The sequence below is a fragment of the Hippocampus bargibanti genome, linkage group LG11 (genome assembly GCF_051943395.1).
Source record: "Hippocampus bargibanti isolate YZ-2025 linkage group LG11, ASM5194339v1, whole genome shotgun sequence".
Classification (NCBI taxonomy): domain Eukaryota; kingdom Metazoa; phylum Chordata; class Actinopteri; order Syngnathiformes; family Syngnathidae; genus Hippocampus; species Hippocampus bargibanti.
Window position 1 is genome coordinate 22,312,023 of NC_142744.1, and position 23,470 is coordinate 22,335,492.

The 23,470-nt window shown below is 42.6% G+C and overlaps 1 protein-coding gene and 1 pseudogene across 1 annotated transcript in view; both read left to right on the plus strand.

Annotated features, from left to right (window-relative positions):
- Positions 1–2,688, plus strand: part of LOC148891945 (uncharacterized) — a 4,713-nt pseudogene extending 2,025 nt beyond the window's left edge.
- Positions 1–23,470, plus strand: part of lg11h5orf22 (linkage group 11 C5orf22 homolog) — a 93,873-nt gene that overhangs the window by 41,764 nt on the left and 28,639 nt on the right. The window contains exons 5-6 of the mRNA XM_089007484.1: positions 4,581–4,909; positions 8,282–8,344. Coding sequence (XP_088863610.1) covers positions 4,581–4,909; positions 8,282–8,344 — 392 coding nt within the window. The remainder of the gene's footprint in view (positions 1–4,580; positions 4,910–8,281; positions 8,345–23,470) is intronic.

A 23,470-nucleotide genomic window follows, 5' to 3' on the forward strand; every position in this document is an offset into this window, starting at 1 on the left:
AGATTCAGACCACGGATGTTAAGACCCGTAAACTCCTCACCACGCATGGAGGGTTCCATTCCAAGTCCAGCACCCTGAGACTGTCCACAAGCCGTAAGGAAGGGGGCCGGGGACTCGTGAGTGTGAGAGCCACTGTCCAGGCTGAAACATCCAAGCTCAATGAATACATCAAGAGAAGGCTCCAACAGATGATGTACTCAGAGAATGTGTCAGACAATGGGGAACAGAGGATGAGGTGCTGGTAGAGGGAAAATCATGGGATGAAAAGCCCCTACATGGGATTTAACACCGATCCATAACTGAAAAGGCTGGTCTCAAGAAGTCCTATAAGTGGCTATAGAGGGCTGGCCTAAAGGACAGCCCCGAGGCACTCATCCTGGCTGCTCAAGAGCAGGCCCTGAACACCAGAGCCATAGAGGCACGGATATACCCCACCAGGCAAGACCCAAGGTGTAGGTTGGGCAAAGAGTCACCTGAGACAATCCAACACATAACTGCAGGGTGTAAGATGCTGGCAGGGAAAGCCTACATGGAGCGCCATGACCGGGTGGCTGGCATAGTCTACCGAAACATCTGTGCGGAGTATGGACTGGAAACCCCAAGGTCAAAATGGGAAACACCTCCCAAGTTAGTAAAGAATGACCGAGCAAAGATCCTGTTTTTGTACGATTCTCACCCACCTCTCATCTCTCTCACCGAGTATAATTATTCTGGGACACTTCCACATACACATGGACAATACAACCATTCCGGTAACATTTGACTTCACCTCTTTCCTCGATAGCTTTGGCTTCAACCAATTTGTAAACCTCCCTATGCACGGAAAATGACACATGCTGGACCCGGTTTGCTTCTCTGGATTAGCTCCCTCCAACTGCACAGTTGATGAACTCCCAATAACAGATCATTACCTTGTTACATTTAATGTTTCCATCACCTCCATCAACAAATCACCCCGTATTATCAACTTTCGTAACATCAAAGACATCAACCCGGACTCCCTTGCTTCAATGTTTGCATCATTATGTCTGGACTCAAGCTCCTCTCCTGACGAACTGGTTTCCCGCTACAACTTGGACCTAACATCATACTCAACACACTCGCTCTTGTCAAATCCCGCTCTGTTTTATTTACTCGTTCTCCACCCTGGTTCAACGCTCATCTCCGCTCCATGAAATCGAAAACACGCCAGCTGGAAATACTTTATCGAAAAACCGGACACACTCTTCACAAAGATATGTACACTGCTCAACTTTCTCACTATAAGAACTGTATCTCTCATGCAAAATCACAGTACTACTCTCGATTCATTGACTCAAATACAGTGAGACATCAATTTACGAACTTAATTGGTTCCCAGACATAGTGTGTAAGGTGAAAAGTGTGTATCTAAAAAAAAATTCCCATAGGAAAATTAAAATGGGAATAATCTGTTCCCGGGTTTCCATAAAATATACTTTTCAACTAAATAAGCCTTAAAACTACACACAACATACCTTATTCTATGTATAATACATGTGCTATTGTATTGTAATGAAAGAAATACACTGCATTGCATCATAGTCACTTTACATCATTTATGGCTTGATGGAATGGCATTGGAGGTCGAAGGTCAAAGGGAATTGCTGTTATGAAAGAGGCGCATTACATGAGGACTGAAATCAAAGAAATGAACTGTGCTGCAAAATAAAGTTTTATTTACCTTTTTGATGGTCGTTGATGGCTTATGGAAGGAGAGTCACCTTCCATAAGGACTGTTGGTAACTTAACCTCTGGTGCTGTTCGGTCGTGTGCCTCCGCCGAAGATCACTCCGCCAGCCGTGGTGGGTGTGTATTATGAAAATACTGCTTATTACACTAAAGTCTCGTTATATCGATATTCAAGGGAGTCCGAAAAAATATCAATATAACCGGGACTATCGATATATCCGACCCTGTTTGCATGTAATTTTCTCCGTACGTGTATAGAAATAGTATCGATATAACCGGGACTATCGATATATCCGATATCGATATAACGAGACTTTACTGTATAAGGTTTAATTTTCATAAATTTGACGTTTGTAAGACTAAAAGTTTGTAAGATAAGGTGTTTGTCAGTTGAGGTCTGACTGTACTGGAAATACTCTGGCTCTCTTTTCACTACATAACAAAATCATTCAACCCCCTGTATCCTTACCTCTACTGTTATTCGTCAGACACCTGCAATTCCTATTCTTTTCTGAAAAAGTCAACAAAATTCACCAGCATCTTGGCTCCTCTGTACCCCTATGTTCCCCCAACCTTTCTACCCTCTGTCAACTCTTATTTTATTTTGAACTCCCTCATCCCTCTTTAATCTCGGACCTCATAACTAAATCCAATAATTATTCTTGTCAACGAGATCCCCTCCTCCGGTCAAATCCTGTTTACCATCTCTCCTTCCATTCATTTCAGCTATTATTCACTCCTCGCTATCCACAGGAATTGACCCTGACCCGCTCAAAACAGCTGTCTCACCAATTCTTAAAAAGCCTGGATCTGATCCCAATGACTTCAGTTACCTTCGCCCCATTTCTCACCTTCTCCCTGTTTCCAAAATCCTTGAAAAAGTTGTTTCCTCCCAGCTACACTCTCACCTCTCCCAGAACGATCTCTACGAACCATTCTAATCTGGTTTCCGCCCCAACACAGTACAGAATCAGCTCTCTAAAAAATCACAAACAATCTTTTCGCAGCTGATACTCTCCATCTTCGTCCTTCTTGACCTCATCGCAGCTTTTGACACGATTTCTCACCCCATCCTCCTTGACAGACTTTGCTCCATAGGGATCACCGACATGCCCCTACGCTGGTTCCACTGTTATATCTCTGGCAACTCTCAGTTCATCCAAATTAACTCCTCCACTTCACAGTCCTCTCCTGTATCTTCTGGTGTGCCCCTAGGCTCTGTCCTGGGACGCCCCCCCCCCCCCCTCTTTATTACCTACCTTCTACCCCGTGGCAATATTCTCTGTAAATTTGGTATACAATTTCATTGCTTTGTGGATGACACCCAGCTCTATCACTCCAGCAAACCAGACGCCCCTCTTCCACCTTCTTCCCTTTCACTCTTCCTCTCTGAAATTAAATCCTGGTTTACCCACAACTTCCTCAAACTTAACAGCAAAAAAAACTGAAATTCTCCTCACAAAGCTAACAGTTTCTCTTTCACGATTGTCACTTCTACCATTTCTCCTTCCCATCAGGTCAAGAGCCTGGGTGTCATCCTTGACAGCACACTATCTTTCCACTCCCATATAAATAACTTAACCCGATCTGCGTACTTCCACCTACGCAATATCAACCGTCTCTCAGCCCCCACACCACTACTATCCTTGTACACAGTCTTGTCACCTCCTGGATTGACTATTGTAATTCACTTCTCCTTGGTGTCCCTCAGAAACTTCTCCCCAAACTTCAACGAGTCCAGAATTCTTCAGCCCAGATCACCACCAGAACTTCATCCTTTTACCACATCACCCCTGTCCTCCAACAGCTCCACTGGCTCCCGGTCAAATATAGAATCAACTTTCAGAATCAGAATCATCTTTATTGCCAAGTATGTAGAACACACAAGGAATTTGTTTCCGGTAGAAAACGCTGCACTAGTATCATCATCAAAAAAATTGAAAAGAGGCACTATACAGTTCTATTTGGGTGAGTTTTTGTTTTTAAAGAATTAATGGCTTGGGGGAAGAAACTGTTTAAATGTCTGCTGGATTTGGTGCGCATGGATTGGTAGCGCCTGCCTGAGGGGAGTAGCTGGAAAAGGTGGTGCGGAGGTTGCGGAGGGTCCAGTAGGATTTTCAGCGCCCTTGTTTGGATTCTTGTAGTGTACATGTCCTCGAGAGTGGGTACGCCGGGGCCAATGATTTTTTTTCCGCCGTTCTAACTGTCCGTTGAAGTCGGATTTTGTCCATTTTTGTGGCGGCCCCGAACCAAACTCTGATGGAAGAACACAGGATGCATTCGATGACAGCCATGTAGAAATGTTGTAGCACCTCCTGTGACAGGCCATGCTTCTTCAGCAGCCTCAGGAAGTACATCCTCTGTTGGGCCTTTCTCAGGATGGAGTTGCTGTTGACCTCCCACTTCATGTCCTGGGAGACTGATTCCCAGGAATTTCCCAGAGGCATCCCTGCAATGATTTTCAAATTATGTTCTACTGTATACTTATACACTGCTATTGTTCAACCAGACCAACTTGACTGTTTTCCGCTAATAATCATTACATTTGCTATATAGAATTCCCTGTGTGTTGTCTCCTTCGGGAACTCCCCACTGACGTGCAACACTCAGTCAGCCAGTCGAAAGTTGCTTGTGCAAACAAGTAATGAGCAAAAATTGTTATCAGGACCTGGGCAAATACTTTTTCATGCACAGCACTGTATACCTGTACACATACACAACCTGTCCAAAGTTTTTGACACATTTTTTTCATGCTATTTCAGGAGATTGCCTGTACAAATTTGATTGGTCGTGTACAGATTGAACATGCATATAATATACATGCATAGCCAAAATAAATTTCTCCCCCTTGTTTCCCTCAAATATTACAGAAAGGAAAATGGAGGAGGACTCTGAGACATGGGTTGCAAAGAAAACCAGGAGAGAATGTTCGCAAGTTGCAGAGGCCACTTGCTCTCAACCCCTTTTAAGAGTTGATGTGCCGCAACTTGCCAAAGTCAAGTCCGTTCATAAAGATGCCGGACAAGAACAACCAAGTTGCAGTCCAAAAAGGGATTACAATGGTGAAGATGAAGAAGGATCCACAAGTTATGTGGTTAAAAGGATATCAACTTTTCTGAGCCACACAGAGCCATACATTCTGGATATTGATTTAGATTTCTTCTCTTGTAAGAATCCATTCAAGGAGATGTATACTGAGGTACATATGGCTTCTAATTTCCATTTTGTATTTGTGGTTGTGTTGTTGGAAGCAGATTTTTCATGGTGTGATTGTTTTTCCTACACATCAAATCATTTTTTGGGGTTCTTTCAAATGACATTTTAAAGTTGGGATTTAAGATAAACAAATATTGTGCCATTTCAGGATGACATATCATTTTTGTTTATGATTTAATATATATTTCAACAAAACAATGTAGGTATAGAAACAATGCCACATTACATATTGCTTCTCTTTCTTGCTTGAATGAGAGGCATCTAAAAAATAATTCGATCAATTATTTTAGCCCACGGTTTTGTTTTCCACTCTAGAAAAAAAAATGTTTTGACACTCGGAAATTCCACAAGCTTCAGAACTGACCTCCTTTTCAATTACAGTAAAGTCTCGTTATATCGATATTCTCGGGAGTCGGACAAAATATCGGTATAACCGGACTATCGATATATCCGATCCTGCGAGCATGTAATTTTCTCCTTGAGTTCATAGAAATAGTATTGTAATAAGCAGTACTGTCGATATAACCGATATCGATATAACGAGACTTTACTGTATAGGTGAGTTTGTATGCGGACAAACATTTGCGACACATATCTCTTGTCCAAAACAGTAAATGCTGTACTTCAAAGGCTTCTCCTCATAGATGTATTGACAATAACTATAATCGACTCCGATCATTTGACAACAAGACTATTTCCAAAATTCACGCTCAAGATGGTCTGTCTCTTGGACGATACGTTGTGTAGAGAAAGAATCGATTTATGGTAGTTTCCATCAACAAGAAATTCGTTCACTCCTTCTGGCACACATTCAACAATAGCATAATTTCTAAAATAGCTGACAGGTAAAGGACATGCTTAAATAAAACTTCTCAATACACTAACTGCAAAACTGCAAACCACGAAAACATACAGTATTTTAAAGAAAATACGAGTGATAGGCTACATTAAATTGGGCTCGTTTTTTTGCTGTTTTACAGAGGTGTTAACAGTGGATTATGTGGCACAATTATTTATTTTAAAATCTCATCTTTAATCTCATTGCCTTCGTTGTGAACACCTGTTCAGAAACTAACTGTTCATTTACTGCTAGATGATGTGCAAATATGTCTCCAGCGACAGGGTTTTTGTTGTTTTCACTAAAATTGCAGGACATATAGAATATTGAGTTTTAGGACCACAAAAACATTCAATGCAGCGGAAGAAACCTGAGACTCTCTTCTTTCATTTGAAAAAAGCATTTATTTCAAGCTTACTTGGTTGTAGAGTTATTTGCTTTGAAAGTGGGGATGGCTGTAAAAAGGTAAATGTTGCCCCGTCGTGGGAAGGAACAAAATTGCCAGATGTCTGGCCAAAGATTAAACCCCTCACCCACTCCGCAAGAAAAAAACAAACCCGAACAAATTTGGGACTGGCGCTCCATGTCATGCTTTTCAATTCCTGAATACATTTGGGAATGGCAGTGAATGAGTTAACAGCTATGAACAAGAATACTTGTCTGTTGTTCTTTTTTTTTTCAACACAGTTGGGGGTGGTGGGTCTTATTTTACTTGGGTGTAAATGTCATACTTGGAATTAACTGATGCACAACCACCAGTAGATGACACCTTTTATATATGAGATCAGCACAGTTTGAGAGTACATTGGGATAATTTGTTGCTTTTTGTGCAATCTTTTTTCCTGCTGCTGATTATAAAATGACAGACAAAGCAGATTCAATCCTTTATTTCCTGATTAAAGGAGAGTCTATTCTTTCATTTGGTATTTTGATATATATAATTATTGTCCACAGTGTTCTGTCAGTCTTGAAAATGTAAAAATGCTCTAAAATTATTGGGAATGGCCGAATTAATACCGTTTATGAAGTCTAATCTCTGCCACCACTGAGCTCTGCTATCATTTTGTCTTTGGCATGATGCCGCTCAGTCATTGCTGAAAAGACTGTTTTGCTGGGAACTTCATCCAAGACTTGTTTTCTGAATAGAAAGGTCACAAATGAGCGACTGAACTTGCTTTTGTAATGTTACAATAGAAGGGTGGGCAAAGCACACCAGAAACGTTTTTGAAAAATACTTCAAACAAACTTCAAACAAAAGGCACATGGGAAAATTGTTGTTCCAGAAAGATTCATCGTAGTAACAGTAAACAGTGGATGAATTTATCACAATTGAAAATCAGACATTGTTTTTCGTTTGTTGTTCAAAATAATAATTTTCAAAAGCAAACTCATGAGAGAGGCCTAGACAAAAAAAATTGGACACTTCTGTTAATGTTTCGTTGAACAGCCTTTTGATCTGGTTGCCACAATCAATGAATTTTTACAACTCGTCGTCTTTAACTTAAATGTGCTTGCCTATAATTTTATTTTAAACCTCCAGAGAAAACTCTTATTCACTTCCTCTATTCATGTTTAATGTGTTGACACATTGTCACTCAATAGTGACTGTCACCTTTTAAAAGGGCTGACTGACTGCTGACCAGTTTGAACACACTTCTGTTGCTAAATAGAGGATGCACATTGTACATGTCCCTATTGTCTAATTATTTTCAATCTTTTCTCAGGGTACGATCATTTTTGTTCAGGCCTGTTTCATGAGATTTTTGTTTTAAATGAATTGAATCACAATTGAAAAGCAATGTTTTATTTAACTCATTCACTGCCAGACATGTGCAAAAATGTGTCCACTCCAGTGCCAGGGTTTTTGTCATTGTCACTTGAATTCCAGGACCCACAGAATATTGACTTTTGGGACTACATAAATATTGAGCACACCGTGAGTAACCTTATACTCTTGTTTCATGAGAAAAATAGTTAATTCCGTAATTATGTGGGTCTGGAGTTATATGACATTGAAATGAGGGCGGCTGTCCAAAATACAATGCAATACATGCATACTGGTTTATATCGTGCTTGAACAACAGCTGAAGCTGAAACAAAGCACTAACATGGAAAGAAGGGAAATGTCTTCCCTTGTGGAAGAGAAAAAGAGTGCCAGAGGCAATGGCCAATGCTTTATCGGCACCTAAGCATGAAAAAAACAAAACGCAAACCAATTTCAATAATGGCACTCTACGTCATATTTTCAATTACAGAATAAATTAGTGAATGACAGTTAACGCAGTCGTGTTTCACCCTTTTTTTGTGTGTGTTAACGCAGGCATGTCAACAATTTATAAAGCTTTTTTTCCCATGTCAACATCCTAATAGAACTAGCATTAACTTGTAAATTACTGTTGTAACGTGTTGTTCTTGTGCATCATAATTGTACGATTCCATGAAGTGCAAGTTATTACATTGAATGTGATTCTTATTTACCGGGCATCATAGTGAACCGATTATGGTCTCTTCTTCAAGGAGGAATATGCCATCCTTCAGGAACTATACAGCTTCAAAGGACCTGTTCCAAATGCTAACAAGGTACTTATCAATACATTTAATCACCCAAAATCACGTGGGATATGTTCCATCAAACTACTGGAAGTGAAATTGATCAAATTAACTCATTCACTGCCATTCACAAAATTATTCAAGAATTGAAAATATGACATTGAGCGCCATTCCGGAATTGGCCAGACTTCTAGCAATGTTTTTCCCTTCCACAGGGGGCTGCATTACCCTTTTTTCCCATGTTAACGCTTTGTTTCAGCTTCAGCTGTTATTAGCTCTATAAACAAATATCTATGTATTGCACTGTATTTTAGACAACCACCCTCATTTCAAACTCATAACTCCAGACCCATATAATTTAGGAAATATTTTTTTGGTGATGAAAGAAGAGTCTAAGGTTTCTTCCACTGCATTGAATGTTTAGTCCTAACACTCAATATTCTGTCGTTCCTGGAAATCGAGTGACAACGACAAAAACTCTGCCTATAGTGGACACACTTGGCATTTTAGAACCTTGTACACGTCAGTGAATTCGTCACGGGAAAAACATTTGCAACACAATACTTTCTCAAAGCTTTCTAGACCAATTGAACACACAAAATGGTACATTTCATTATAAGCGCCTTTCAAAGCTCTCAAGGACACTTTACAGTCACAGACAAGCGTAGGTACTATAATAAATAAAATACAATCACAAATAACATAAGACAAACAAAATAAGACAATAAATAAAATACAGCTATAAATAGAAACAAGAGAAAGAGCTACACAGAGAATGCGATTTTAAATAGGTGGGTTTTGAGATCGTGATTTGAAGGTGGGAAGAGATTTTATGTTACGAATCTTGGGAGGAAGTGAGTTCCAGAATTGGGGCCAGAGCAGCTGAAAGCCCTGTCCCCCATTGTGCTGAGATGGGCGGGGGGATACAGAGGTGGAGGGAGGAAGAGGATCTGAGGTAACGAGAAGGAATAGAAATTTGAAGGTCAGATAGGTAAGTGGAGCAAGGTTATGGATAGGTTTAAATGTATAAAAAATAATTTTAAAGTTGATTCCATATTTGACCGGGAGCCAGTAGACCTCTTGGAGGATGGGGGTGATGTGGTGAAAGGATGAGGTTCTGGTGATGAAGAATTCTGGACGAGTTGAAGTTGAATTTCAGTTTTTTTCACTGTTAAGTTTGAGGAAGTTGTGGGTAAACCAGGATTTAATTTCAGAGAGGCAGAGTGAAAGGTGGAAGAGAGGCGTCTGGTTTGCTGGAGTGATAGAGCTGGGTGTCATCCACAAAGCAATGAAATTGTATACCAAATTCACGGAGAATATCGCCAATGGTAAGAAGGTAGGTAATAAAGAGGGGGGGGGGTCCCAGGACAGAGCCTTGGGGCTATGAATCAAACATGAATGCTTTTCTTGACCCCGTGATTAAATTCCAGATTTTATGTGAATTGTGATTCACTACAATTTTCTAATTATGAACTCAATTTCATAGAAGGCCATTCATACATAAGTTTGTAACTTTTCATCTTGAAAGTTAAAACAACTTTTTGCATGCTCAACCATTAAACTATCTACATTGATGTTGACATCATGTAGCTTATTTTTTATTCATGTCCTTATATGCCACTTATCACCGAAGTTGATGATATATTGCTAATTCACGGAGCTTCATATATGCTTCGTATGTTGTGTCCTTCACCGGTTTCGTCGCTTGCATACAGCTCGAATTGATACGGAAGGACTTCTTTAATCGATTGCAAACAACTTATGCTTTCCTCTTCACAACTATTCATAACTGGATGAGGAACAAGAAAGCATCTTCTCCAAATCTGAACTTTCTGAAGCCATTGTTTTGATTCTGGAGCAAGGCAGTTTGTCGGTGGGCCAGGATCGCCGGATTCGCCCAGGTTCCCAATGTCACGTCACAAACACGGGCGGGGGCAGGACTTTTTGAATCTCTCCAGTTTCAAGCTCATTAGTGGCAGTTTGGGACAATTTTAAGTCACTTTTATTGATGTTTTGCCGTTGACTAAAAATAACAGCCTGCATTTTTTGGGTATTTACGATGCTATAAAACGTTTTTCTGATGTCAGTTAGGCACCCAAAAAAATGGTGTGGGTTGTCCTTTAAAGGTGAGTTCACACTCCCCATGTAATATATAATCAGACAAAAGTGTACCATGAAATAACTTAATAAAAATGTACTAAATGATTGTAAAGTGTGGTGGCCCAGAAATCTTGTGGTTAGCTCGTTGATTTCACAGTGTGGAGGTATGGGTTCGATGGCAGCTAATCTTTTATTATGGCGAATCAACCAGGCAGTGAATGTGACACTCAAATACCCAAACAAAAATAAAACCAATTTCGATTCTTTTAAGTCAGAATGGCTGTCGGAGTATGTGCAAATAGAAGAACGAGCAGTGAAACTGGGTGAGAAAGGTATGCTCTGCAAAACGGGGAGCGAAACTAAAGTTGTAAGCAAATTTTCAGATGGAAAAATACAGGCTAAATAGAAGATGGACTATCAAGCGACACATTCAACAGAAAATTTGAATGTTGGAATAATACAGACTCAAGATGGGAAAAGGGTATAGCATAATATTGTATTATAAAATATGTTATTGTGGCAGAGCGCAAACTACCCGTCGGAGGGTCGGGGGGGAACAATTCGCTGTCACACAGAAAAATCCAATCCTGTCACGTTCTGGTTTGTGACCAACGGGTGGCACTGTCGTCCCCGCCTGCATTTGCATAGGTGTTGGTTGTTTTAATCAGGGGCAGTTAAAAGGGCTCCCGGCGCAACCTTTGAGGGTCGGGTCATTGTTTGTTTCACCCTGTCATGTTTTACTCCTGGTTTTGTTTTATACTTTGCACCTTTCTGTTCTGATGACTTTGTTGTTAATGATATTGTTCCTGCCGACTTCATTTAATGCAATTTCTCAAACACACCCCACTCCTCCCACCTGCCTGCTTTTTTTGGGGTCCACCACCACCACCTTGCAAATCATGACACAAAAGACTAAAGAGCAATTTAAAGTCCCAATTCACTATATTTTACTTGCCAATACAGTGAATGTAAGAAATATTGGATTCATGTTGATTTGATTATTATTCAATGTTATTGCAATATAACACTGAATAATCTAACCCCCCCCCCCCCCCCCCAATTTCACATAGTGGTTTGCCACAGGATTATTTTTTTCAATGAAAGAGATGTGCCATGACTCGAAAAAGATACAAAAAAACACTATATTAGATTATTTTTTATCATGTGTAGCCTGCCCAGCATTTGAGTGGTCAGGACAAAGTTTGGCAAACTACGGCCCACGGGCCGGATCCGGCCTGTTGGTCTTTTTAATCGGCCTGCCAAAGGTTGGTACACAACTGAGGTTCAATGTGAATGATTGCATTAATTTCATTTGGAGTTAAATAACATGCATTTGAACACTGGGTGGTGGAGTTAGTTGAAGTTGGAGAGTACAAGGAGTAACAGGGACAAGAAGCGAGAGGGAGAGATCGAGGAAGAAATGTTATTTCCCACGTGAGGACCTCTGTCAAACAGAAATGTCCATACCACGTTTAAAACAAATATATGCATTAAAATTTTGACTACTACATTACATTAATGATGTAACAACAAAATACAGTGAAACCTCAACATACGAACTTAATTGGTTCCCAGACCGGTGTGTTTCACAAAAAAAAATCCCATAGGAAACCATTAAAATGGGAATAATCTGTTCCCGAGTTTCCATAAAATATACTTTTCACTACATAAGCCTTAAAACTACACAGAACATACCTTATTCTATGGATAATAAATGTGCTATTGTATTGTAATTGTAAAGGAGAGTCACCTTCCATAAGGAGACATCATTTTTTGCTGATTAAAAACCTCTTAATTGACACCTGTTGCTTTCTGACGTGTAGGTCTTACGAAGCTGAGGCATCACATTATCGTTCATCATGTTGATGATTATCATCGCCACAGTCTTTTCTGGATGCAACTGTTCGGTAAAAGCCTGCACATCATTCCACTGTGCCAACATTGCCTTTATGAGCTCACTTGATGCTGCAGCCATCTCCTCCTCGCCCTCAGATGTTCTCGAACGATCCGTTGCTGGCTTTAAAATCCTCAATCTGCGCCGAACTTCCCGGTTGCCGCATGGCGATATCGGCGTGAATTAGCCGTGCTTTCTCGCATAAAATAGCTTTACTCACGCTGTCGCCGGATAGTGTCTTTCAATCAATAATGATGGGTTTATTTTGATCGTTCGTCCCTGGTTCATTGCTTCTACGGGCGTTGATGGCAAAGGATGGTTAAATCATCAGGAAGCCAGGTGTAGAACAGAAAGTTCGTTTCATCTTGAAGAGAGCGGAGACAGCGAAGGAGGAAGGCAGAGAGGAGAGAGACGAACTAGAATGGGAGCGCATTTATACGGCGCAGTGTGTGACGCGATAGGATGTGACGTAATGTAAATGCAACATCATGTAAAGGAAGGCAGGATATGACGTACCAGGAAGTCCAAGATATAAACAAAGATTCTAAAGGGATGTTTAGAGATGTCTGTATAGCGAATTACCCCAACATCTCCCCCCTGACGGACATATCTAACATCGGTGGAGGTGAACAGAAAGAAGAAAAAAGAAAAGCAAATCACAAAATAAAACAATCACAACGGAAACAATTTCAAATAAAATCATGTCATTGCTACAACAGTCAAATCTTCATGGCATCGTGGATGGTGATCACCAGGACGACGAGAAGGAACGAAATTGTAGCATTTGTCGCAAGCAGGCCCCAGGGTGTGATACAGATGAGCTGGTGACTGGGAAAAGGTGGTGATCTGTCGACGCGGCTCCAGTGACGTGCATTGGGAATCTTCTTGATGAACGATGTCCTCACGAATCCAGGTGAAGCTTGTGGCTGCTAAGACGGCTAGCAGCTCCGCAATCGGTCCATCCCACGTTGGTGTGGTCCACGTCATTCTCTTCAGACCGCAGCTCCGTCCTGTGGAGAACAAAGGAAGACTTGTGCCAGGTCACATGTCGAAAGGATGGTTTCATTCTACACATCACATTTTCTTGCCGTTTGTTTCCCTATCAAAGTCTGTCTCATCGTTTAGGGTCTGCAATGCATTCTCTCACAGGAATGGCAGTAAGTCATTGTTAGATGTTAGTTGGTTAGTATATGGTAGTGGTTAGTGAGTCTGCATTTCTGGAGGGCACCACTTTCTTGGGGAATGACGTTGCAGCCAACGTCACACATTACCAAAAGAGAACATTTTGGCAATGATGATCTGAGCTATCGTCACTCACCCCTGTTGAGACATGATGTCATGATCTGGTTGGCGACCAACGGGGGGCGCTGTCGGTCCCGCCTGCACCTGCACAGGTGCTGGTCGTCCCGATCAGATTGGCGACCAACGGGTAGCGACGTCAGCCCTGCCGGCAGCCTCGCAGGTGCTGGTCGTTATAATCACTGTCACTTAAAAGGACACCCGGCACGACCATCCATGGTCGGTTAATTCTGTCACGGTTTGCAAGGTGGTGATGGTGCGTGCGGATCCCAAAAAGCAGGCAGGAGGGAGCAGGGGGTTGTTTGACAAATTGTATTAAATTAAAGTCAGCAGGAAGAAAATGTAAAACATCAAAATCATCTGAATGGAAAAAATACAAAGTAGCAAAAGAAGACCAAAAGTAAAAGTCCGGCAAGGTTAAACAAACACATACACAATGCATGCAGCAAACAAGCAGCAAACAATGAACCGACCACGGATGGTCGTGCCTGGTGTCCTTTTAGGTGACAGTGATTATAACGACCAGCACCTGCGAGGCTGCCGGCAGGGCTGACGTCGCTACCCGTTGGTCGCCAATCTGATCGGGACGACCAGCACCTGTGCAGGTGCAGGCGGGGCCGACAGCGCACCCCCGTTGGTCGCCAACCAGATCATGACAGAATGAACCGACCAACCATCGGATCCCGCAGGTACATCGGACCGTCTCGTTTCCACCCTGTGCCTGGCAATGCTACATCCACGTTAGCGCAAGCCTCGTCGAGTTTGAATTGCGTCACTCGACGAGCCGTAACGTCCACGTAAACGCCTGGCCGAGACCTCCTTCCAGGTGGCCGTCCAGGGTGACACTGGGTGACTGGCTGTGCACCCCCACGTCCAGCCACGCTGTCGTCGTGCATGACGAATTGAGTCTCATCCATGACGAGCCGTGCAACGTCCGCGTCAACGTCAGTCCGAGACCTGGTCCCATACGGCCGTACGGGGTGCCATTCTGCGGCCGAGTCCACCCCAGGCCGAGTCCCGTTCCCTACAGGCCGCCGCCCGTCGTATGCTGGAGAGGCAGCGGTTGCCCTCTCCACCGATCGTTCCCTGGCGAGTGGACCTTTTGGGAGACTGTTGGGACTTCTGGAAGCAGCCCCTTGAAGGGGGGGTACTTATATGGTCGTTATAATCACTGACACCTAAAAGGGCACCCGGCACAATCATCCGTCGTTGGTTCATTGTTTGCTGCATGTTTGTTGCATGCATTGTGTATGCTGTGCATGCGTTCGTTTAACCTTGGCGAACTTTTACTTTTGGTCTTCTTTTGCTACTTTGTATTTTTTCCATTCAGATGATTTTGATGTTTTACATTTTGTTCCTGCTGACTTTAATTTAATACAATTTGTCAAACAACCTCCTGCTCCCTCCTGCCTGATTTTTGGGATCCGCACCCGCCATCACCACCTTGCAAACCGTGACACATGAAAAGTCTCTATTTGCCAACTGGGAACGTGTTTGCTTGGAACACGATCCATCATTGATATCGCACAGATTATCAATTTTTATAAAACGATTTGTCAATCATTGTTCCAAAATTTTGGAGGCCAAATTTTGGCCTGTCACCACATTGTTTGGGTGGAGGACAGCCTTCCACAATTCTTTAGCACAAGTTGACATGGTCAGCAACATTATGGCAATCTGCGTAAATGGTCACCATACTCACCTTTTGTCATTCAGTTGGAGGGCACCAGTTGACAGTCAGTTTCGCTTCTGCATAGGACATCAGTCCGCTCAACCCAGCTTCATCTCCGCTCACCCTGGCATGGACTCCTCAGGATCTCTCCTGAAGAATCTCCTCCCAATTCTGAAAGAAACCGGTTGCCGTGGTTTTGGAAAGCCATATACAATATAATATCTGATTCCGCCTGAATCGCTGACTGACATCGGTGCCCACTCAACTCATTTGCCAATTTCACTCTTACCGAACGGCATGACATCCCTTTAATGTGCACTGCAGTCAATTACTTTAATGTGCACTGCATCCAATTCATAAAAATAATAATTCATAATCAACTTCATCTCAACAGGTTACCCTGCCTTTTTAGTCGTAACTATAAACTACTTTTGAACTGACAAATGTCATCACTGTACGCAAAGGCAGCCAGAAGATAAATTAGCATTTGCAGCTGTCTTAAGAAACGTTGGATTCCCGCCATTGCATCTCCTGGATATTTTTCATTCGATCAAGCCTAATTTTCACAATTCGTTGCTCGCTCGATGGTTGGATGAGAAATATTTTAACAGCATTCTGAATGTCTACACCTTTGGAAATCAAAACTATAATCAATCTGGGCTTTGTCATTGATCCCAAATCATCAGTTGGGTGTGCCAAACTCTAGTTGTGCGGGTGCATCCCACCAGCCGTTGCGGCATCTCCTTTGTCGGATCTCCTATGACAATTGAAACAGAGATTACATTTTGTTTCCAAAGACATCAAGAATCAAAATGCAGTTCGGGTACTACAACTGTGATTCCGCAGCGTCTGCCTAGAAAATCACAGGATGGGTGGATGCAAATGGCTTGTGCATCTCACAGTTCATCAATTCGTGCTGCAATTTGAACAATTTCTCAACCACCATATCCCAGCTCTGTTTGTGAAATTGTTGCGGTCCACATCAGCTGCATAAAAGCATAATGAATAATACAGACTCAAGATGGGAAAAGGGTATAGCATAATATTGTATTATAAAATATGTTATTGTGGCAGAGCGCAAACTACCCGTCGGAGGGTCGGGGGGGAACAATTCGCTGTCACACAGAAAAATCCAATCCTGTCACGTTCTGGTTTGTGACCAACGGGTGGCACTGTCGTCCCCGCCTGCATTTGCATAGGTGTTGGTTGTTTTAATCAGGGGCAGTTAAAAGGGCTCCCGGCGCAACCTTTGAGGGTCGGGTCATTGTTTGTTTCACCCTGTCATGTTTTACTCCTGGTTTTGTTTTATACTTTGCACCTTTCTGTTCTGATGACTTTGTTGTTAATGATATTGTTCCTGCCGACTTCATTTAATGCAATTTCTCAAACACACCCCACTCCTCCCACCTGCCTGCTTTTTTTGGGGTCCACCACCACCACCTTGCAAATCATGACACAAAAGACTAAAGAGCAATTTAAAGTCCCAATTCACTATATTTTACTTGCCAATACAGTGAATGTAAGAAATATTGGATTCATGTTGATTTGATTATTATTCAATGTTATTGCAATATAACACTGAATAATCTCCCCCCCCCCCCCAATTTCACATAGTGGTTTGCCACAGGATTTTTTTTTTCAATGAAAGAGATGTGCCATGACTCCAAAAAGATACAAAAAACACTATATTAGATTATTTTTTATCATGTGTAGCCTGCCCAGCATTTGAGTGGTCAGGACAAAGTTTGGCAAACTACGGCCCACGGGCCGGATCCGGCCTATTGGTCTTTTTAATCGGCCTGCCAAAGGTTGGTACACAACTGAGGTTCAATGTGAATGATTGCATTAATTTCATTTGGAGTTAAATAACATGCATTTGAACACTGGGTGATGGAGTTAGTTGAAGTTGGAGAGTACAAGGAGTAACAGGGACAAGAAGCGAGAGGGAGAGATCGAGGAAGAAATGTTATTTCCCACGTGAGGACCTCTGTCAAACAGAAATATCCATACCACGTTTAAAACAAATATATGCATTAAAATTTTGACTACTACATTACATTAATGATGTAACAACAAAATACAGTGAAACCTCAACATACGAACTTAATTGGTTCCCAGACCGGTGTGTTTCACAAAAAAAAATCCCATAGGAAACCATTAAAATGGGAATAATCTGTTCCCGAGTTTCCATAAAATATACTTTTCACTACATAAGCCTTAAAACTACACAGAACATACCTTATTCTATGGATAATAAATGTGCTATTGTATTGTAATTGTAAAGGAGAGTCACCTTCCATAAGGAGACATCATTTTTTGCTGATTAAAAACCTCTTAATTGACACCTGTTGCTTTCTGACGTGTAGGTCTTACGAAGCTGAGGCATCACATTATCGTTCATCATGTTGATGATTATCATCGCCACAGTCTTTTCTGGATGCAACTGTTCGGTAAAAGCCTGCACATCATTCCACTGTGCCAACATTGCCTTTATGAGCTCACTTGATGCTGCAGCCATCTCCTCCTCGCCCTCAGATGTTCTCGAACGATCCGTTGCTGGCTTTAAAATCCTCAATCTGCGCCGAACTTCCCGGTTGCCGCATGGCGATATCGGCGTGAATTAGCCGTGCTTTCTCGCATAAAATAGCTTTACTCACGCTGTCGCCGGATAGTGTCTTTCAATCAATAATGATGGGTTTATTTTGATCGTTCGTCCCTGGTTCATTGCTTCTACGGGCGTTGATGGCAAAGGATGGTTAAATCATCAGGAAGCCAGGTGTAGAACAGAAAGTTCGTTTCATCTTGAAGAGAGCGGAGACAGCGAAGGAGGAAGGCAGAGAGGAGAGAGACGAACTAGAATGGGAGCGCATTTATACGGCGCAGTGTGTGACGCGATAGGATGTGACGTAATGTAAATGCAACATCATGTAAAGGAAGGCAGGATATGACGTACCAGGAAGTCCAAGATATAAACAAAGATTCTAAAGGGATGTTTAGAGATGTCTGTATAGCGAATTACCCCAACATCTCCCCCCTGACGGACATATCTAACATCGGTGGAGGTGAACAGAAAGAAGAAAAAAGAAAAGCAAATCACAAAATAAAACAATCACAACGGAAACAATTTCAAATAAAATCATGTCATTGCTACAACAGTCAAATCTTCATGGCATCGTGGATGGTGATCACCAGGACGACGAGAAGGAACGAAATTGTAGCATTTGTCGCAAGCAGGCCCCAGGGTGTGATACAGATGAGCTGGTGACTGGGAAAAGGTGGTGATCTGTCGACGCGGCTCCAGTGACGTGCATTGGGAATCTTCTTGATGAACGATGTCCTCACGAATCCAGGTGAAGCTTGTGGCTGCTAAGACGGCTAGCAGCTCCGCAATCGGTCCATCCCACGTTGGTGTGGTCCACGTCATTCTCTTCAGACCGCAGCTCCGTCCTGTGGAGAACAAAGGAAGACTTGTGCCAGGTCACATGTCGAAAGGATGGTTTCATTCTACACATCACATTTTCTTGCCGTTTGTTTCCCTATCAAAGTCTGTCTCATCGTTTAGGGTCTGCAATGCATTCTCTCACAGGAATGGCAGTAAGTCATTGTTAGATGTTAGTTGGTTAGTATATGGTAGTGGTTAGTGAGTCTGCATTTCTGGAGGGCACCACTTTCTTGGGGAATGACGTTGCAGCCAACGTCACACATTACCAAAAGAGAACATTTTGGCAATGATGATCTGAGCTATCGTCACTCACCCCTGTTGAGACATGATGTCATGATCTGGTTGGCGACCAACGGGGGGCGCTGTCGGTCCCGCCTGCACCTGCACAGGTGCTGGTCGTCCCGATCAGATTGGCGACCAACGGGTAGCGACGTCAGCCCTGCCGGCAGCCTCGCAGGTGCTGGTCGTTATAATCACTGTCACTTAAAAGGACACCCGGCACGACCATCCATGGTCGGTTAATTCTGTCACGGTTTGCAAGGTGGTGATGGTGCGTGCGGATCCCAAAAAGCAGGCAGGAGGGAGCAGGGGGTTGTTTGACAAATTGTATTAAATTAAAGTCAGCAGGAAGAAAATGTAAAACATCAAAATCATCTGAATGGAAAAAATACAAAGTAGCAAAAGAAGACCAAAAGTAAAAGTCCGGCAAGGTTAAACAAACACATACACAATGCATGCAGCAAACAAGCAGCAAACAATGAACCGACCACGGATGGTCGTGCCTGGTGTCCTTTTAGGTGACAGTGATTATAACGACCAGCACCTGCGAGGCTGCCGGCAGGGCTGACGTCGCTACCCGTTGGTCGCCAATCTGATCGGGACGACCAGCACCTGTGCAGGTGCAGGCGGGGCCGACAGCGCACCCCCGTTGGTCGCCAACCAGATCATGACAGAATGAACCGACCAACCATCGGATCCCGCAGGTACATCGGACCGTCTCGTTTCCACCCTGTGCCTGGCAATGCTACATCCACGTTAGCGCAAGCCTCGTCGAGTTTGAATTGCGTCACTCGACGAGCCGTAACGTCCACGTAAACGCCTGGCCGAGACCTCCTTCCAGGTGGCCGTCCAGGGTGACACTGGGTGACTGGCTGTGCACCCCCACGTCCAGCCACGCTGTCGTCGTGCATGACGAATTGAGTCTCATCCATGACGAGCCGTGCAACGTCCGCGTCAACGTCAGTCCGAGACCTGGTCCCATACGGCCGTACGGGGTGCCATTCTGCGGCCGAGTCCACCCCAGGCCGAGTCCCGTTCCCTACAGGCCGCCGCCCGTCGTATGCTGGAGAGGCAGCGGTTGCCCTCTCCACCGATCGTTCCCTGGCGAGTGGACCTTTTGGGAGACTGTTGGGACTTCTGGAAGCAGCCCCTTGAAGGGGGGGTACTTATATGGTCGTTATAATCACTGACACCTAAAAGGGCACCCGGCACAATCATCCGTCGTTGGTTCATTGTTTGCTGCATGTTTGTTGCATGCATTGTGTATGCTGTGCATGCGTTCGTTTAACCTTGGCGAACTTTTACTTTTGGTCTTCTTTTGCTACTTTGTATTTTTTCCATTCAGATGATTTTGATGTTTTACATTTTGTTCCTGCTGACTTTAATTTAATACAATTTGTCAAACAACCTCCTGCTCCCTCCTGCCTGATTTTTGGGATCCGCACCCGCCATCACCACCTTGCAAACCGTGACACATGAAAAGTCTCTATTTGCCAACTGGGAACGTGTTTGCTTGGAACACGATCCATCATTGATATCGCACAGATTATCAATTTTTATAAAACGATTTGTCAATCATTGTTCCAAAATTTTGGAGGCCAAATTTTGGCCTGTCACCACATTGTTTGGGTGGAGGACAGCCTTCCACAATTCTTTAGCACAAGTTGACATGGTCAGCAACATTATGGCAATCTGCGTAAATGGTCACCATACTCACCTTTTGTCATTCAGTTGGAGGGCACCAGTTGACAGTCAGTTTCGCTTCTGCATAGGACATCAGTCCGCTCAACCCAGCTTCATCTCCGCTCACCCTGGCATGGACTCCTCAGGATCTCTCCTGAAGAATCTCCTCCCAATTCTGAAAGAAACCGGTTGCCGTGGTTTTGGAAAGCCATATACAATATAATATCTGATTCCGCCTGAATCGCTGACTGACATCGGTGCCCACTCAACTCATTTGCCAATTTCACTCTTACCGAACGGCATGACATCCCTTTAATGTGCACTGCAGTCAATTACTTTAATGTGCACTGCATCCAATTCATAAAAATAATAATTCATAATCAACTTCATCTCAACAGGTTACCCTGCCTTTTTAGTCGTAACTATAAACTACTTTTGAACTGACAAATGTCATCACTGTACGCAAAGGCAGCCAGAAGATAAATTAGCATTTGCAGCTGTCTTAAGAAACGTTGGATTCCCGCCATTGCATCTCCTGGATATTTTTCATTCGATCAAGCCTAATTTTCACAATTCGTTGCTCGCTCGATGGTTGGATGAGAAATATTTTAACAGCATTCTGAATGTCTACACCTTTGGAAATCAAAACTATAATCAATCTGGGCTTTGTCATTGATCCCAAATCATCAGTTGGGTGTGCCAAACTCTAGTTGTGCGGGTGCATCCCACCAGCCGTTGCGGCATCTCCTTTGTCGGATCTCCTATGACAATTGAAACAGAGATTACATTTTGTTTCCAAAGACATCAAGAATCAAAATGCAGTTCGGGTACTACAACTGTGATTCCGCAGCGTCTGCCTAGAAAATCACAGGATGGGTGGATGCAAATGGCTTGTGCATCTCACAGTTCATCAATTCGTGCTGCAATTTGAACAATTTCTCAACCACCATATCCCAGCTCTGTTTGTGAAATTGTTGCGGTCCACATCAGCTGCATAAAAGCATAATGAAAAAAGTTTAGTCATCATATACTGCAAATCAATCTTGTCCTCATCAAATTAATTTGTCCGCTTAGAAACTAATAAAGGTGAATCCGATCAAATTCAATTTGTTATTGTACATATATGAATCAAATCATTTGTTCTTTGACTTTAGGGGGATGACAATTGTCAGGTCAAAACAAGTATAATGATCATGTCACAATCATTATTTTAATAAATCCATAAACTTCTCTTTGTGAAAAGTCCAATACCAACTGGTGAATCTCTTTTAAGTAATTGATCACCAGCGAATCTAGTTACATTTACCTTGCCAATTTCATCCAATTCGAGATAAATGCTCCTGTCATTTAGCCTAATTTACTGACTACTTTATGTAATTCTTCCAATTGAACTGTCATTTATGAGAGGTCAACACAGTGGAATGTGGTGGGGGCCTCTGGGTGTTAAACCCCTCTTTGAAGCCCTGTGCTGACCAAAACCCTTGATAAGGGGCATCGTAAATAACTCTGGCCTCATGCAAATGGCCTTATCAAGCCATATACAAAGTTTAGCTCAATCTAACAAAACTAATCATATAATTTTATGAATTCACTCTTTGACTGTCATTTTATACAATTTCCATGTTAATGCAACCCTTTATATTCATTTTATTTCCGTTTGTATACCTCTTCGCGAATGAATCAATCTTGCCAATCTCAGAATGCGGCTGTGAATTTACTCCCACCCCTTTAGGGCAGAGAAGAAAGAGGAGGAGTGGGCTGGGCTGCCCGCTCTCTCTGGGTCCCCCCCTCAGCCTCACTCTGTCCCCACGGACTGTCCCCTGGAAACCCTGTGGCACTGCATCACTAGCAAAGCTGACCATGCGCTAGTGTTGGTGAATGCATTAATGTCACGGTAATCTACGATCGATTGCAGCTGCAATTAAACACAAAAAAAGAACACATAATAAATTAATCTTTCTTCAGCCCTCGTGCGTTGCCCGGGTCTAACAACCTACTATCCCGCAGAACGCCCGGCGCCCGGAAATCGACTCTTAATCCAAACAGGCATTAAGAGTTTAGCGTAGTAAATCTACACCCACAGAGCTCGGCTAGAATTGGTCTACCTTACCACATTCACCTGCACAACAAGCTCACCGATGCACAGATTAACCGTAGTTAGAACTCTTGGCCGGAAGAATTCCACAATACATTCACTATTCGCTATTTTTCATGATTGGATCCAAAACTTTGACATGCAAGTGACTCTTGATTTAATGAGTTTTACTGGAATTGCAAATGTTTTCATATAATTAATTTACATTTATGTTATGTAGCTCGTAGTATCCAAACGAAGAACATTAATTATTGCAGAAGAGAAAGTGAGATATATCCGATTAAACGAAGTGGGCTACACAATACAAAACATTCAGGAGACACTTCGAGTCGGAAAGACTCAAATCTGTGAAACTTAAAAGAAGTGATTCTTGCTCAGTCCGATTCTGGATATATCCATGCTTAGGGTGAATCACTTACTACTCAGTGCATGTTGGCACATTTCAAAGAAAACCACTAGATTACGCATACTCACATACATACATACTGTATTTTGTTTTGTACTTTCATTCCTTTCATCACTTTGCTGCTGTGGAATGTAAATTTCTCCACTGTGAGACTAATAAAGGCATATCCAATCCAATCCAATACTCATCTTGTTTTGTACTAAATAGTCGGAACTCAGAATCAGAAGCCTTTAATAGTCCCACAATGAGGAAATTTGCAATCGACAGCAGCAAAATTGAGCGGGTT